The sequence below is a fragment of the Parasteatoda tepidariorum genome, chromosome 6 (assembly GCF_982258835.1).
Source record: "Parasteatoda tepidariorum strain Cologne lab strain chromosome 6, Ptep-v5.0, whole genome shotgun sequence".
NCBI classification, from domain to species: Eukaryota; Metazoa; Arthropoda; class Arachnida; order Araneae; family Theridiidae; genus Parasteatoda; species Parasteatoda tepidariorum.
This window is the reverse complement of record NC_141760.1, coordinates 3,153,137-3,170,184: the sequence shown is the minus strand read 5'-3', so window position 1 is coordinate 3,170,184 and position 17,048 is coordinate 3,153,137. Positions and strand designations below refer to the sequence as shown.

The 17,048-nt window shown below is 29.5% G+C and overlaps 1 protein-coding gene across 2 annotated transcripts in view; it reads left to right on the top strand.

Annotated features, from left to right (window-relative positions):
- The window catches only part of LOC107437251 (P protein), a 79,068-nt gene extending 62,563 nt beyond the window's left edge, over positions 1-16,505 (top strand). For both annotated transcript variants that reach the window (XM_016049183.5, XM_087165311.1), the window contains exons 15-19: positions 478-605; positions 2,259-2,423; positions 3,991-4,078; positions 9,094-9,187; positions 16,270-16,505. In XM_016049183.5, coding sequence (XP_015904669.3) covers positions 478-605; positions 2,259-2,423; positions 3,991-4,078; positions 9,094-9,187; positions 16,270-16,357 — 563 coding nt within the window. In that variant the 3' untranslated portion in view covers positions 16,358-16,505. The remainder of the gene's footprint in view (positions 1-477; positions 606-2,258; positions 2,424-3,990; positions 4,079-9,093; positions 9,188-16,269) is intronic.
- The last annotated feature ends 543 nt before the right edge of the window (positions 16,506-17,048 follow it).

Below are 17,048 nucleotides of genomic sequence, written 5' to 3'. Positions count from 1 at the left end.
TACGTCATACGCGAGGCTGTGAAACCTATGTCCCGCACTATAAGGAGGGTACTTAGGAGTTGTTCGCAGACTGAGATTTTTGATTGGATACCCCATTTAAACTCTATTTTTAATGTACTCATTAGGAATAAGACCTAACAGCTACTTTTTACACACACCCATCTAAGTACATTCAAAAGAATAATTTCAGCCTATGAGTTCGAAGCAGACTATTTACTTGAAAGACTGACCCACTAGTCGATAAAGGAGAGCAGTACAAAATATATTTTGATTTCTTTTAAAAAGTTTTCAATGTTGCCGTTTAAACAATGCGCACTACTTTTCATCCTTCTAAACTAAAAATGAGAACTGTTTCTTAGAAAGCAGTTCATTTTTATTATTTAAAGCGGAGTAAGAAATGAATTATGACAAGTTAAAACGTGTTTCTAAGGCTTCAAATAAATACATTTCTCTCTTTTATGAAATGATGTTTTGTAGGCTGGATCGCCATACTTGGTGCCATATTTTTGTTAGTGTTGGGTGACTTTGAGGAACTGGAGAGTATTCTGGGAAGAGTTGAGTGGTCCACTCTGGTTTTCTTCGCCGCCCTCTTCATAGTCATGGAGGTAATCATTTGGAAGTGTTAATTGTATGTTTTTAATGCACTGACATTTTTTGAATGAGTGTGTAACAGGTTTATAGGTTGCGTGCAATAGAAAGATGAACTCTAGCAACAAAAATTCAAAGTCGAGATTTTTAAAGATTTGCATTTCTGTACAGAATTGTAACAATTTGTTTCTCTTCAAAAATACACTTTTATTTTATCAGTTTTTTGACGTTCTCTTTTAGCGTTGTTTTTTGAATTTCATATTAGTTTATGCCTCTTATACTAATAGCTTTTTTTCTCTCTCGTAGATTTTTTGTATATTTCAACATGAAACACAACTACCATGCAAAATAAGCTTGTATCTTTTAAAAAAACGCAGTCTTCCCTCGGTGCGTCTATTTAAAAAGCTAAGGAATGAATCAAATGAGATGAAGAAAAACGTGATTTTTAGTAATAAGAAATTTTCAAATAAATTTGTAATCAGGTGTGTATTAGAGATTGCAGAAGGTCACGAGTGACTAAGTAACGTATCTAATTGTGATCATCAAGTTATAAGACGTGCATGTGTGATAATCTATTGCAAAAGCAATGTTTATGAGTGAAAAAAAGACAACGCTATTTTATTTGTTGATAATAGGTTTTTAAAATTTTACATTCTATTTATTTTTTAAACTTTTTTAATGAAGGCTTTTTTTTCTAGATTATCCTTATAGCGCATAACTTTTTGATAAAAATTTGAATGGGTAGTCAGGTTAAAATACGGCATTGCTCTGTGTGAGCTTTTCCAATCAATTTTTTGCATTGTTAATGAGCGATGATTATGGGTCCCAATAAGACATTGCATCGAAATAATGGACGTGCGCTTCAATATGATATCTAGGAATCCTTAGGCATTATTATTGAATTACATAAAGCGTTTTTATTCTCTTTTATACTTTTCCATGCAGAATTCTTGAAACAATATTATTGCAAAATATTTCCCAATGAATTTATCACGTGAAAACCACCACACCAATGCATTTCAAATTGTGTTTGCAAAAATATGCACTAATAGAATCAGTTTTTCCTCCTTTAAGAAATCTATTATTTTGAGCATTTATTGTAAATGTTAGTTCAAAAATAATTTTTCCACGCTGTATTAAAAACACTTTCAACTCTCAATATAACATACTGTTTTAAAATCTGTCGTTTTAGTAATATAAGTTTACGAATAATGGAAATTTAAGAACATCCTGCAAGTAAAGATGAATTCCAAACGTTTAAAAAATTAGATCACACTGATTCAGCTTTCATAAACCAAATCTTTCCGTATACAGCTATTTTTAAAAAAAAAATATCAATCTAAAAAGAAAATATTTCGAATATTTTCGTGCTCGTAAAAGCAAAGTTTGTAAAAATGCCATTTTTGTTTCAAATTTAAACAGCAAGAATCGGACAAAATGGTTAGTCATATTTATCCAGCAATTAATAAATGTTTATAGTTAACGATGTTTAATGTTAGTGTTAATAATAAGGAGAAAAATAGCTGCTCTAAGATAACTGAAACTATAAAATTTAGCTTCCATGTCAGGTCAATTTATCCTTTTAAAATGACATTGATGCCGATTAACAAAACACAAAGAGTGAGACTATAAAAACACGAATTAGTTTAAAGTTGATGTTTGTTTTTCAGGCTCTTTCGAGGTTAGAACTTGTGTATTACATTGTGAGCACTACTCAGGATATCATCAATTCTGTGGATTCAGAACACAGGCTCCTGGTGGCTATCGTTATTATCCTTTGGACATCCGCTCTCTCGTCCAGTCTCATCGACAACATTCCCTTCACCACGGTCATGGTAAGACACAGCAATTATTTGTGTATCAACTTATAGAATCATTTTATCCTTATGACTAATTTGCATTATTATTATGAAAGTTATTTATTTCAATAAGACTAGAGGTCTTCCTGTCAACGACACAAACTTATGTCACGATGCCGTTAGCCTTGGATATTACTCTATCTGCCAATACTTTCATTTAATGAGTTATTTAAATAATTTTTAATGTAGTTGAAGCATTCCAGAGGGAATAAACAAACTAATCTCCTTCTAGGAGTTACGTTACACATATATTTTAAAAACAAAAATTTCCACTGCACTAAAAATTGAGCTTTGGTGGCTCAGGGGCATTTGCCTTCCAATGAGGTGAACCGGATTTGAATCCCAGCGAGGCGAATTACGTACCCAGTTCGCACTGATCACATTACTGACGTAAAATATCCTCAGGGGTTGGCGGATCATGGAAATCGAATTCCCTAGCCATCAGGCTAGCCGTGGGAGATTTTCATGGTTTTTCTCACCCTGTACCGCAAATACGGGTAAGTTCCATCAAAAAGTCCACCAGGAAGGCAAATTTCTCCCAATACTTGATCCAAGAGTTCCCTTTTCTTCTGGATTGGGTACAAAATTACGAGGCTACAGAATTGAACACACTAATAGTCGTAAACCCGAAATTGGGTCAGCTGTTCAATGACACTTATAAAATAAAATTTTAAAAACTGGATCCGAAATGATTTCAGTACACACAGCTGTCGTAAAATATCCTCTGTAATAGATAAATCTTAGGTTAGAGTCCCCTAGCCGTCAGGCTAATCACTGAAAGTTTTTGTGGTTTTCCTACCATATAGCGCAAATGCGGGTTAGTTCCATCAAAAAGTCCTTCACGAAGATAAAATTTCTACCAATACTTAATACAGGAGTTGTCTTGTCTTCTGGAAGGGGTTTAAAATTACAAGGCTACGGAGCTGAACATTGGTTGCCGTAAACTGAAAATTCGATCTGTTGTTCAATGACTGTTATAAAATAAAAATATCTTAAAAATTGATTAAATAGGTATTAATATTTAGGTTAAACTTTCACCACGCCTAAATTATAAATTGGTTCAAATACTACGGCAGTATCTAAATTCATTACTCTCTAAGAGAAGAATAATAAACATCAAAAGTTCATAATTCATAAATTGTTTTTCTCTATTACTTATCGCTATATATAATAAAGTTAGATGATTCAATTGGGTCTGATTGCCCAATAACACATTGGCGTGCGTATGCTAATCTATCACTGTGGAGCAGAAACGTTTTAAACAGTTTAGGATGATTTGTTTCCGATGTCACGGACACAAGCAATCTTTTTTAGAAATTTGATAATGACGCTGAATAATTTAAATTTTGATTTCCAACAACATTTTGGGACATATATTTCCGTACAGATGACCTAAGTCGTAGTAATCCCTTTTTGTAACCCTTGCTACACAAAATAAAAATGTTAGACTAAAAGAGTCGAACGTTTCTTGATTAAAAACAAAAATTACTTTCTTTGAAAGAAGTTTTTATGAATTGTGTTGTTCTTCTCTTCTTGTGTGAAGGTGCAAGTGATTTGTGACATTTCAAGCAATGAGAAACTTCCACTTTTTCCTCTTGTTCTATCCTTGGCACTGGGAGCTTGCTTCGGAGGTTAGTTTTAATTCTTTCTTTTTTCCCTTTTCTTCCCAATAGAGATTAAGTCAAAATAAAAGCCCCATCTTCTTCGAAGATGGGATGCTTGATGAAATCAGTCATGCCATTGGACTCGTGTAAAAGATGTACTACGCAAATACTTAAAAATTATTTCATTAAAGATGCATGCAAAGGTTTTATGAGCAAGTTTTGATTTCTTCAAATGATTCGTTATGAGGCTTACATCAAGATAATGGCGATAGCAGACGGGCTGTTAAATCAATCATGTCATTGGACATGAGGGGAACCTGACATGATATGAGATTTGGGGATCGCCGAGTCAAGGCCTTAATAACAAACGTGTTATTATTTTTCTGGTCATTTTGTTTTTGAAATAATGCTGATGTCAGTTAGACGTCAACTATTCAAAACTTGCTTACATTTCCCCTGTTTATACGTATATTTTAATGAAAACATTTGTGACATATTGAGAAATATCACCTTAGTCCAGTAATTTTATATTTAAAAAAGGATATTTCTATGTTAGAAATTAACACTCAAGATTTTTTTCGCAGAAAGCTTTGTCAGGTTATTATAAATGCTCCCTGAAAACTCATTTTCTCTCCTTTATAAGCTTACCCTTTTTGAAGGAAAATGGAGTGAGCTGAGGGGGACATTTGAATTTTTCTAAACAGGCTGCGAAGGCACTGTTTCCATTGCATTTTTTCACACTGAATAGATTGAGAACAAGTTCGAGATAATCAAACTAATAGTTTAGAAGTTATAAGGGTTTTATATACAAATTTATACTTGCACCTATTTACATATCTGATATTGCAATCTATGAACAGAGCAAGTGAGACATTTGCTCTGTTGTATTTTTTACGCTAAAGCAAATGAAACTATACACAAGCCAATAGAAAGTACAGTTCAAAAGTTGCAAGCGTTATCTATTATAAAAAGTACTATTTTTGGCACAAGTTAGTACACTTTTTACCTTTCTATGTCAAGGCGACCTGAACATGTGAGGTGTATTTTCCGATTAATTTACACTGAATTGAATGAAATAAAATTCAATCTCACAGAATATAGTTTTGAAATGATAAGAGTTTTCCTCATAGCAACTACCATTCAAAATAATACAAAAAATAAATCATACAAAAAATAAATCATTTCAAATTTTTAAATATTAGCTCATTCTAATCGTGTCTTGTCTCTTTCAATCAATTGAGAAAAAATAAGCAGGAAACAATACTTCACTTGTCTATACAGCAATGTAGAGTGTGTAAATAATTGCAAGTACAAAATTGTACATAAAACACTCATTATTCTTCTTCTGATCATCTCGAGAATTGGCTCATTCAATTCAGCGTAAAAAAATTTCACCAGAAACTTCACATTAATTCAGATAGTCCTTGTACAGCAATGCAAAGTAAATAAATACGTTAATACTTATCAAAAGAAGTACATTTTATACAGAAGAGCCTTTGCAACTTTTGAGTTATTTGTTCTATTGACTTTTGTCTAGTCTCATTCGATTTAGCGTAAGAAAACACTGCCTCATTTGCTTGTATGGCAACATCAGATGCGTAAATGAGTACAAATTTATAATTTTTGTACACAAAACCCTTATTGCTTATAAACTGTTTCTCCGATTGCGTAAAGATTGGTCTTAATCAGTTTCAGAAAAATTGTGTACTTCGGAAACAGTACCTCACTTGCTTGCTTAGAAGAAATTCAATTCTTTCTCTCAAATCACCCACATTTCCCTAAAAAAAATGGGAAAGGTATACGAGAGAGCAGGAGAGTTTTCTGATATAATTTATGCGAAATTAACAAAGCTATTGTCAAATATTGTTTTGGGTATTGATTTTTCCTAAGAAAAGTCTGATTTTACTGGACCACCTATGAAATTGAGACATTCATTTTGACCTACCCTGTACATGGTGCTTATATTTATAGTTGCTCTTTCAAAAGGGAGTAAAAGAAAAATCACCACTGGTCAGAATGACCTGATTCTTTGTCCGAATATACGTGGAGCAAAGAAAATTTGTTTGTGTGAGGGAAAAAATACTTCAAAAGTTGATCGATAGATAAGGTTGTACCAAGATTCACGTTGGACGTTGTACTTTATTACCACAAGCAGAAATAGTTTCAAAAAAATATGCCAATTTAAAGACGTGACTTACTTGCACATGGCACTTCTGAAGGCTGGGAAAATGCAGTTCCTGCTACCATAACTCTATCATTGAAGTTCTTGGAGTTATAAGAGAGAGACATACGCAGCAAACTATTATAGATTATTAAAGCTGCGAACACGCAACTAAATCTATAATAACCATTGTTTTGAAAGTTTTCACGTAAGAAGAAACGAAGAGGTGTTTAATTTCCTTTGAAACATTCTGTTTGTCCACTGCCTTTCAGTTACATCGCAACATCTCAATAAAGTGGAATATCTGTTGAGAAAATATTAATAGAGTGTCAATATCTTTTACAAATTTTTAAATATTGCATAAGGAAGTGGTACAGTTTAATTTTTAATTTTTTTTACATAGTATAGGATACATGTATTTCGTCACATAACAAAGCTCACTAGACTCAAATAGTGACATATTTATCCGCCATAAAACTGCTCAAAAGGTTTTTTGAATCGAATATCTTAAACTTCTTGAAATTTTTCATTGACATTAAAAATTCCAGCCAATGAGAGCAATTATATTTTTTCATAGACAATTGCTTTGTAGGCGGCATGTGAACAAAAAAAATAATATTTATTTATGCTATATAATTATACCGAATAATGTCAATTATTTTGGAGGCTGATCACTCGTATTGAATAATTTGTCCCTATGCTTCATCACTCTTTAAAAGGTTTTCTGAATTATAGTTTTGGAAGCATGTTTTTTTATTTTTTTCCCTCACGTTAAGTATCATTTCGTCATAACTGACCGTCTTTTGAGGGGTGTTTTAATGAATGCACGGAAAAGAACATTATTTGACATTATTTATTTGTAAGTATTCTTTTCCTTTAAATGTAATAAATGTTTGAGAATATCAAAGTTTTTATAAATAATGTAATTTTTATTTTCAAGGGCTGTTTGCAAAAGTGGTTTTCCGCATCGTGCATATAAAAATGTTAAGCTTATTTATTATTCAATTAATCTGTATTCTGAAATATAACGTAATAGTAAAAATGCTTTATTTTATTTATTTTATTTCATGATTTATTGCAAATGGAGCGTGTGATAGTTTTTGTCATTTCGCACTGCCACTGAAATTTTTTCAGATAAGACAAATGTCTGGATTCAAATGTCCTTAGTCATTTCAGAGTATTTAATATGAAAGCACAAAATATTATTAAAATTTTTTTACTTCAGCTTCAAAAGATACATAATAAATTTGGTGAAAGAATTTCCTCGTAAATTAAACATTTTCATGAACGAAAATGGAGTTAGAATTTATAATTCGCAATTTAAGTCCCAAATTATTATTTTTCATTTATTTAAATCTTACACTATGAAGTAGTTTTATAACTTTTAATTATTTAATTTAATTTTTTTAAGTAATTTTATAGCTTTTCATGAATTTTACAAATTTGATGTAATTTGTAATAAACTTTTAAAGGGCCAATATATCCCTCTGTTTGTTGAATGCAAAATTTTATTTCAAAATTTTAAAGTCAAAATATTAGTTTAAAACCAAATGTTCCATTCTTGAAACATTGGCATTTTTAAGACTATTTTTAGATTGCGAGTTATGCTGCGTGTGTTTCAATCGGTTGATATTATGGCACTTATTCCAGAGATATTTGAATGAAAAAAAGGGGATAAATGTTATTCATTTCAACTAAACATAAATTTTTCTGGTGACTAAAAATGCAGTGATAGTGACATAATAATGAGAAAGCAATTCACTCTTTCATCTCTCACTCTCTCTTTTGCTATTCTAACTATTGGAAATATATCTCTTTTTTAACTATTGAAAAAAATAAATTTCTGATAAAGTGATTGCTTTTAGGGGTGCGATGTACTTCGTTTGCGTTATTTGACAATGGATGAGTTAAAATTTAACATTAAATAGGTTTCTCAATTTTTTCCAACAATGATATTGAATAGATTCCTGCTATTAATAGTTTTTCCTTTCTTATTTATTTTACTCTTCTGATAAATTTTGCTGTTACCGATTGGATCAAAGTGTTTTCCTCTCATCCCATGTCTAACAGAGGATTTGAAGGAGTTTATTTCCTGATACAGTTTTGGTAAATATTATCATTTGGATAAATATTTGTCAGCCAGGAGTTCTAATGTATACAGATGAAAATAACTCAGAGCCTGTTATTATAGTTGAAAGTAACATTGGAGATGATGAAGCAGAAAATCAAGTCAATTGCAAATAAAAACGAAAGAGAGAAAACCAAATTATAAATCGAATAAGGAAGTAAAATTTGATGAGCCAACAGAATTGAAAAAGAAGGAAACAATTTTGAAAAATTATCGTGAAAGCATGAATTGTGCTTGTCTTTGCGTGCTTTAAAAACTATTTCTGAAAAATATGTAGATTTTATTGTCAGTATACAATACTTTTATGCTTTAAAAAAGCAATTAATATGCTTCCCAAAAATATATTTTACATCTTTATGGGCTTCCAAATCGATACCGTTTTGTTTTGAGAGAAGATACCGAACCGTTGAAGCGACCACAGTCAGTAAAAAAGACTCCCTGTCAAACATCAATGTTCCAAAAATGGAACATCGTTAAGAACACACTTATTTTATTTTATTGTCTTTAGATGCTCATTAGTAGTGAATTTATCAAATTTGATTTACCCTTTCTTAATTCGGCATTTAAGCAGTCAAAATATTCAAGACATTTATTTTAAGGTAAAAACAAATTTTAATTCGTCTGTTATCAGAATTTTCCAACATGTTATTTTGACAGTTCCTATCGTTGAGGTTTCGATTTCTTTTCATTCAATTTTTACCCAAGAACAATTTTAAAAATAAATTAATTTCATTTGTGTATATTTTATTTAAGGAAACGGGACTCTGATTGGTGCTTCTGCAAATTTGGTGACAGCCGGAGTGGCGGAACAGCACGGCTACAGGTTTTCATTTTACGATTTTTTCAGGTGGGTATTCTAATAGTTCAGAACTGTTATTCATCTAGATGAGCATTCTTCTTTTTTTTCAAAAAAACCTTTATAAAAAAATTAAATGCATGCATTCTGAAAAAATCTGATTTATAAACAATTCATTGAATTTCCCCACATGCACTAATATAAATTTTATGGTTTTGTAAAACAATAGTTCTTAATCTTTTATTCTGTAAAGAAAAAAAAACTTGTGATATGTATAAGTACCAAAGAAAAAGTTAGGAAGATCAAACAGGCAAATAACAAAGTAGATAAAAAGAATGATAGTATCCCAGGGTCAAAATAAAAATTTAGGCTGAATCAATGAGCTAAATTAAAAATATAGAGAAAACATGGAAAATAACAAAGATAAATGAAAAGAGAAGAAAAAATAATTATGAAAGTAAAATATTTTTAAAAATATTTAAGAATGAAATTTGAATAAAAAAAATATTAAAATGCCGGAAAACAAAATAATAAAAACATATAATCTCTTCATCAGCTCACACGATTATATCCGCAAAAAGGAGTGCTTTCTAATTTTGTATCAGTATGAAGCAAAATATTTCAATGCAATAGTGTGAGGAGCACTCAAAAAAATTGAAACGAAAATAGAACACATTAAGTTAAAAATATATACGAAATAAAACATATTAAACAGAAAACAAATTAAAATGTAACGAAAATATAGAACAAAACACAAAACGAAATACACTGGTGAAATAAATGAAGATAATTTGCATATTTTATTGAATTTCATGAAAAGAACTGTACTGAATGTAAAACCACTGCAAGGCCTGTATATCTGTTAGAGGGGTCCATATTAACCAATTTTTTTGTGTGGTTATTCTGCAACCGCTGTTTCATGCCTTCCGACTCCAATGAATGTTGCGCACGATCATGAGTGTGTATTACAATTGTTGAATGGTTATTTAATTTGTATTGTATCAGTGTATTTCATGAGAATCGATCCTGTAGTTCTAGAGATAATCAGCCAAGTTTGCAAATTCTCTTAATTTCTTACTCCAGAGTAGTGAAGTGAATTCAAGTGAACTTACACCTACCGAAATCTTTCAAGAATGATTTGAAATATTTTCATAATATGATTACCAGTTTACAAAATATGAAATCAGAAGAGCTAATAGAGGTTAGAAGCGTAAATAGAGGGGAATCTCTTATAGCACTTTCTTACTGCAGTATTGAAGCGCGTTTGGTTTGTTAGTTACCTTGGATTGCCCAAAAATGAATGTGCGCAATGTAATAATATTGCACTGGATAATTTAAAGTTTATAATTGATGAGGTTGATATTTAATTATACAGTTTCAATGATTTCAGAAAACTAACATTTTTTTAAAAAGAAGAAACATGATTTGCCCCTTTTGCCACTGATTTGCCCGAATTGGATTTGTACATGGTAAAAATATGACTAACAAAGAAGTTTTTAGTAAATTTATTAATAATTATCTAACAATTAACTCAATGACTTTATCTAGAACTTAATTACATGAGTTGGGTATCCATTGAATATTTTATCAAATTTTGAAAGAATTTGGTTATTTGTTTTTTGGATAAATAAACATTAATACACATTCTCTTAATTCTATTCATTTGATTAAAAATGGTATTCAAATAAATGTTTTTAGAAGCACTAGATTTCCAACTAATTAGTTTATTTCTATTAAACTAAAATAATTTCTTTTATCGTATAAATCAACAAGGCAGATATGTTTTCCTCTTCTAATACCTATATCAAAATTTTTTTAATTGACATTATAATCATGATTACGTAGCAAGATTAATTCCTCGGGGTAAATATTATTCAACAAAATTGTATAATCTGGAAAATTAAAGATAGTTACTCATCAATAAATCTAGAAACAAACTTAATATTAAGAACATAATTTTTTTCGTAATAGTTTAAAAATAAATTAGCTATAATAGAGATGAAAAATTAGATTCTGGTGGTATTCCATCAATTTGAATAAAAGTATGTTTTCTTTTGTGAAGATAAGTATTAAAGAAACAAAAATTAGTAAAAAGTTCCCAATAATCAAAATCGCAGTTAAGGATATTTTTAAAATCGTAATAATAACTCAAGAGAACATCTTTTAGTTTCAAAAGGAAAATGCTATTGGAAAGATCCTGGAAGTCAAAAGTCGCAAGGGAATTAATTTTATTTTGTTAAATAAATTCTAAAATCGGTTGATTTCTAGTGATAATCCAAGAAAAACTGCCTTTAACAATATAGAAAAATTTTATTTATGTAGTTAGAGAAAATGGTGCCAAGTTTAGTTAGGTAAATATTAAACCTACTTGTGATTGTTATAAATTTGATAGGAATATTATGAAATAAGTAAGGAAATTGTATGTTGCTAATTTTAATTTTTAGCCACTTACATAAATCTAAGGTTTCTTACAATGATAATATTATTATCTAAATTACTAAGCTCAAAATGTTTACTATTTTTTAATTCCTTATTTAAAAGTTCAACATAGAATTTTTTACATTAGAAAACATAACTATTGTTAGCTTTGCCTATGGGGGTAGTTATAAAATTTTTTGTAGTTGCTTAATTAATCGATCAATTTTAGAAAAATGTGTTGAATTGTTATTGTTATTTAAATTTTCCTTATTATTGGAAGCAAATTTTTTTTAAAGTAATAATAACAGCCCATTTCCATTCTGCTAACATATCTAAAGGTGAAAATCATCTATTTGATGTCTGTAAGCAAAAAATATTGCGTTTATTAAGAAAGTATTTTAGATGGTAAATGGTATATATGGTAAATGGTCCTAAGTTTTGTGCCTTTTATTATTAAATTTGTAAGTTATAAGTTTTCTATATTTTTTAAATTATCAGTAATAATATGTTTATGATGTTTATCAGTAAGGCGCGGATTTTGATGACATTTGAATTTTTTTGCATTTTTTGCATTTTTGGACATTTTGGTCTTTTAGAGCATTTTTTTAGATTTATAGAGCATTTTTCTTTAAATTTTTGGGCGTATTTTGCATTTTAATGCATTTTTTTAAGTTTTTTGTTAATTTTTCCAATTTTTATTATTTTTTATCAATTTTCATTATTACACTGGCTTCTAAACAATGAAGAAAATCTATAGGATAATAACAGGTGAAGCAAAATCTTTTCAAATTGAAGAAGAATTGTCAGTAAGTGAGACCGTCTTTTTCAAGTACACACCTATAACATCAGTAGACGTTGAAAGAAGCTTCTGCAGGAATGAAAATTTACTTTCAGACAAGAGACGCTCGTTTACATTTCAAATTATCAAAAAACATTTAATAATCCAATGTAATTCTGATATTTAGTAATATTATGAGATGGAAGTTGTTATATCCATTAAAGTTTCTATACAAAATAAAAATATTTTGGTGTCAATATATTTTCCTTTTTTTGTTATTTTAGGATATAAAACATATTTTTCAAACTTTACTGAACGTAGAACAAGTATTGCATTGTTTTATATTTTTTAAATGACTCATAATAATTTTAAAGAGCAAAACATTTGTTTAATTCAATATTTTTACTTTATTTAAGGCATTTTTTGCATTTTTAAGAGCATTTTTTGCCCTTCTTAAGGGCATTTTTTGCACTTTTTAAGGGCATTAGTTGAGATTTTTTAGGTCATCAAAATCCGGGCTCTATTTATCAGCAAATTCAAAATATTTCTTTTCTTCACAATGACATTCATAATCAGACCTATTAATTTTTCCGAAATTTTCACTAATATCATTATAATTAAAAATAGTTCTACCATGAGATTTATTATGTTTAAAGCTTTTAATTATGTTAAAATCTTTTATTGGAAATAAATTACTTAAATTTTCAAAAATATTGTGAAATTTAACTTTATTGAAATTAGGGTTCTGAAAATTAATAGCAAAATATAAATGATCTAAATTTGTCTTTTACTTTGGTGAAATTTTTCTCATTTTAGTTTTTACACGATCGAAACAAAGAATTTTGAAGTGTAAATTACGAAAAAAATTAAGAAAATTAATAAGTTTTATTTACTGCTCATAAGCTGCAAGTACACAGATCTCATAAGATAATATATAATACTCGCATTAATTTTCTTCGTTTTTCTCCTTTCTTTTATTTATCCCTTTTGCTAATATATATATATATATATATATATATATATATATATATATATATATATATATATATATATATATATATATATATATATATATATATATATATATATATATATATATATATATATATATATATATATATATATATATATATATATATATATATATATATATATATAAATCGACCACTGAAAAAAAACTGACTCAGAAAAAAAAAATAATCACACTTTTTACAGCTAAGCGTGCTTCAAAATTGTAAGCATAAACAACAGTATTTAATCAGAAAAAAATTAAATTCATAATTTTAATTATTGATGGGAAAACTCCATTTTTTAATCAACAGAAGTACATAATTTTTCATTGAAAGGACAAGATTTCGCCATGTTACATAATCAATACGGAACATTGCCGTTTGAATAGCTGTTTGAATAACCTCAAATCTACATTGTTGGGAATTTTTCATAAAAAATCTTTAATTTTAATCAGTAATAATTCATTTAATTGTTATTTTACCGTATTCAAATCAAAACAATTAGATAACCATAAAATGACGATATTCAAACTGTTAACTCTGGGAAAATTTATTAATTTTGTTTTCACCTAATATAGTTAAAAAAACTAAGACTTCATCCAACCCAATGAGTGCCGAGAGGGTTAATCGGTCAATCTCATGGCTGATAGGGTAGGAGTTCGAATCCCAGGATATAACGTGTCGACATATTCACTCCAAAAAATTTCATAAGTACTATACTCTCTAATTAGAGACTTAAATAGAGAAAAAATTAAGTTAATTTTTTTTTTTTATCAAAAACTTTTTTTCAAAAGGAATTTTTTTTAACAAAAACTATAGTATTTTCTATCGATCACGATAGATGGCACCACTGAAGAGAGACATTTTGTATCTTAACAGTAAAAATTTTGAAGTTGCTACTACTACAAAATTACTGCAGTTTGTAAACTGCAGTAATTTTGCAGTGTTTCGACTTTAAGAATTCTGTAGCGGAATAGGCCAAATCACCACAGTCTTCTAACTGCAGTTTATTTTTAGCTATTTTTGCTTTTGTTGTGAACATAGAATCCTTAATTTAAGGTAACCACACAACAGGAACTAGTAAAAATCTGAAAATATTTGATAAGAGCTAATAAATGAGAGCTTAAAAGAAGAAAACAGTAACTTAAAAATTAACTGGTTTGTATCCCTAAATCAAAATATATTAACTCAGTTATGTGAGGCGCTTCAAAAAAATTATAAAATTTTTTGTTCTGTTCAGACAAACGCAACACAAAATCACAAAATATAAAAAAAAAACACACACACACATTAAAATATAAAAAAAAGAATAAAAAGAATATATAAAAATATAGGGTGGAGAGAGAAAGAGAAATAAAACACACTTTTCGGGCAAATCCAACGCAATTAGATTGAACAGACTTTAAAATACTTTCCTCCTTACGCTTTTATAAACTTATATCAGGATGCATTAACTTCAAATCATTTATTGTTAGTTGATCCTCATACTATTTCTCAATCAGATAAAATTCCTTACAGTAGTCCATCAAAATTCTGATTATTTTTCAAATAGTCACAAATTTCAACTGCGTTTTAATGACAATGCAAGCTTAATTACTCTAAGCAGTCAAAATTCCGACGACTTTCTAGAGGAATCAAATTTTAACTGGACGGTATAACTAGTTTCATAGTTTTATGATCGCTACAAGTAATAGCTATTAATAGATTTATATTAATAGTTATTGCCCAAAGAACTTAATACTAATTAAAATTTTGACCACTTTCTGACGGGCTACACTACTAAATTTGGCCATGAGTTTTCGAAACAAGAAAGTTTTTATGCTTCACCTCTAAGATTTATAAAACACGTTTAAACCAAAAAAGAAACAAAAGCTATAAAATATAAAGGTGTTTCAGAAAATCTGATTATAAAGAGGCTGAAAGATGCACAAAAACTTATAAAGCAGCTATATTTATTCATGTTCAATCATAGTGTTTTTCATATCGTATGTTCCAAGTGATGCGCGAAATAGTGTTTGAAGATTTTCGCGAGAAAATGTGAGACCCGACTGGCTAATGCAACATTGGTGAATTTCAAAATACTGTGTCGAAGAGGTGCCCGGAAGTTGACAGTGAGGAAAATCATTCCCCGCCCACCACTAACGTCCACCCAAGAGTATTTCAGCAGCAGCAATAGCTAATGCCGGAATAGGTCTCAAGAGTGACGACACACAAACCACAGTTTTAACTCAAAGGTGCAAACACCACAGCAAGTGTTGCAACCTTAGCGTAACAATGAAGAAAATTAATTAACTGTAGACCCAAAATGGAAGAGATTTAAAAAAAAAAAGTGTTGCTGGTGGAGGCTTTTTTAAACATATTCGAGTGCAAGTGAAGCAAAACAAATTAAATAAATAATTTATAAATAAAATAATTATAATAGAAAGCTTAAAAACAAATTAATAAAAACCTTCAAAATAAAGCTCTAGCTAACCAGATTGCGTGAAAATAGTGTTACAATTAAATTTCATCCATTTAACAAATTAGAATTTCTCTTATTTTTATATTTATTAATATCTTTCTCAGCTTTATTTATAGTGTGATCCCGAATATCTATTTCTGAATAAAATATACTTTATTGAAATACATTCAGAAAACACCTATTTGTGCATTTGTAAATTAATGATAAGTTGTTAGCTTTTTTTAGTTGTTCGATATCATTTTTTCTTAAGCTCCTTATATAAAACATATAATTCGACCTGTTTTCAATGGATAGAGATATAGTTTATAATCATTAATTTATGCAGTTTATTTATTAGTTCAAGTTATTTCATCGCATTGATTTTTTTTTAAATTTTAAAGTACAATATTTTTGTAGCTTTAGCTCATGGCAGAGTGTTACTTACTTTTCAAAAATTTAATTAATTTGTTTGTTTTTTACATTGAAGGATCGGTTTTCCAACAATGATCTTGACGACAACTTTGTCAACAATCTATTTGGTGACATGTCACATTTGGATAGGTTGGAACTATTGATCTCTTTCTTACAAGAGGACGACTTTTATTATTGATGAAAGTTTTACATTTCAAGGAGGGTAGAAGGACGTCACAACACTTGAACTCTCTCTCAAGTTTTTGTTATATATTCATTCCGGTGTAAATAAACCTATTTTTGTAAAGTGAAGGTTGTTGGCATGATTTTTTCACCACATACACATTTCTCAATGGCGGCTCCAGAATTTATCTGTAACTGTGGGGGGGGGGGAGTTTGGGACCGTGTAGCAGCCTGCATCCTAATCATCATGAAGTTTTCTTAACTTTGAGGGGGGGGGCAGTAGAGTATCTGAAACACTCGGGACGAAAAATGAGCACATGTGCTCCTATGGAACTCGGAAAATATATATAGGACAGTGTAGAAAGTGGGCTTGAAGATAATAGAATAATAGTGCTGTTCTATTATCTATTAGATAAAGAAAATAGTGTTGTAAATATTGCAACACATCATGCAGCCCAGCTAGAAGGAACATAGCACAAATAATAAGATCGTTGTAGAAACTTTTCGGTAGACAGTGACTTTTTCTGGTGAAAACTGCTCGGCGGATAAATGGCCTTGCAAGTGAAATGCTTCTACTAAATTGAAGTACATAACACAGATTCACTACAACAATTTATCACCGTCTGCAGTGTTTGAACATATCCGTAAGGCACAAAAGACTTGAATTTTTGT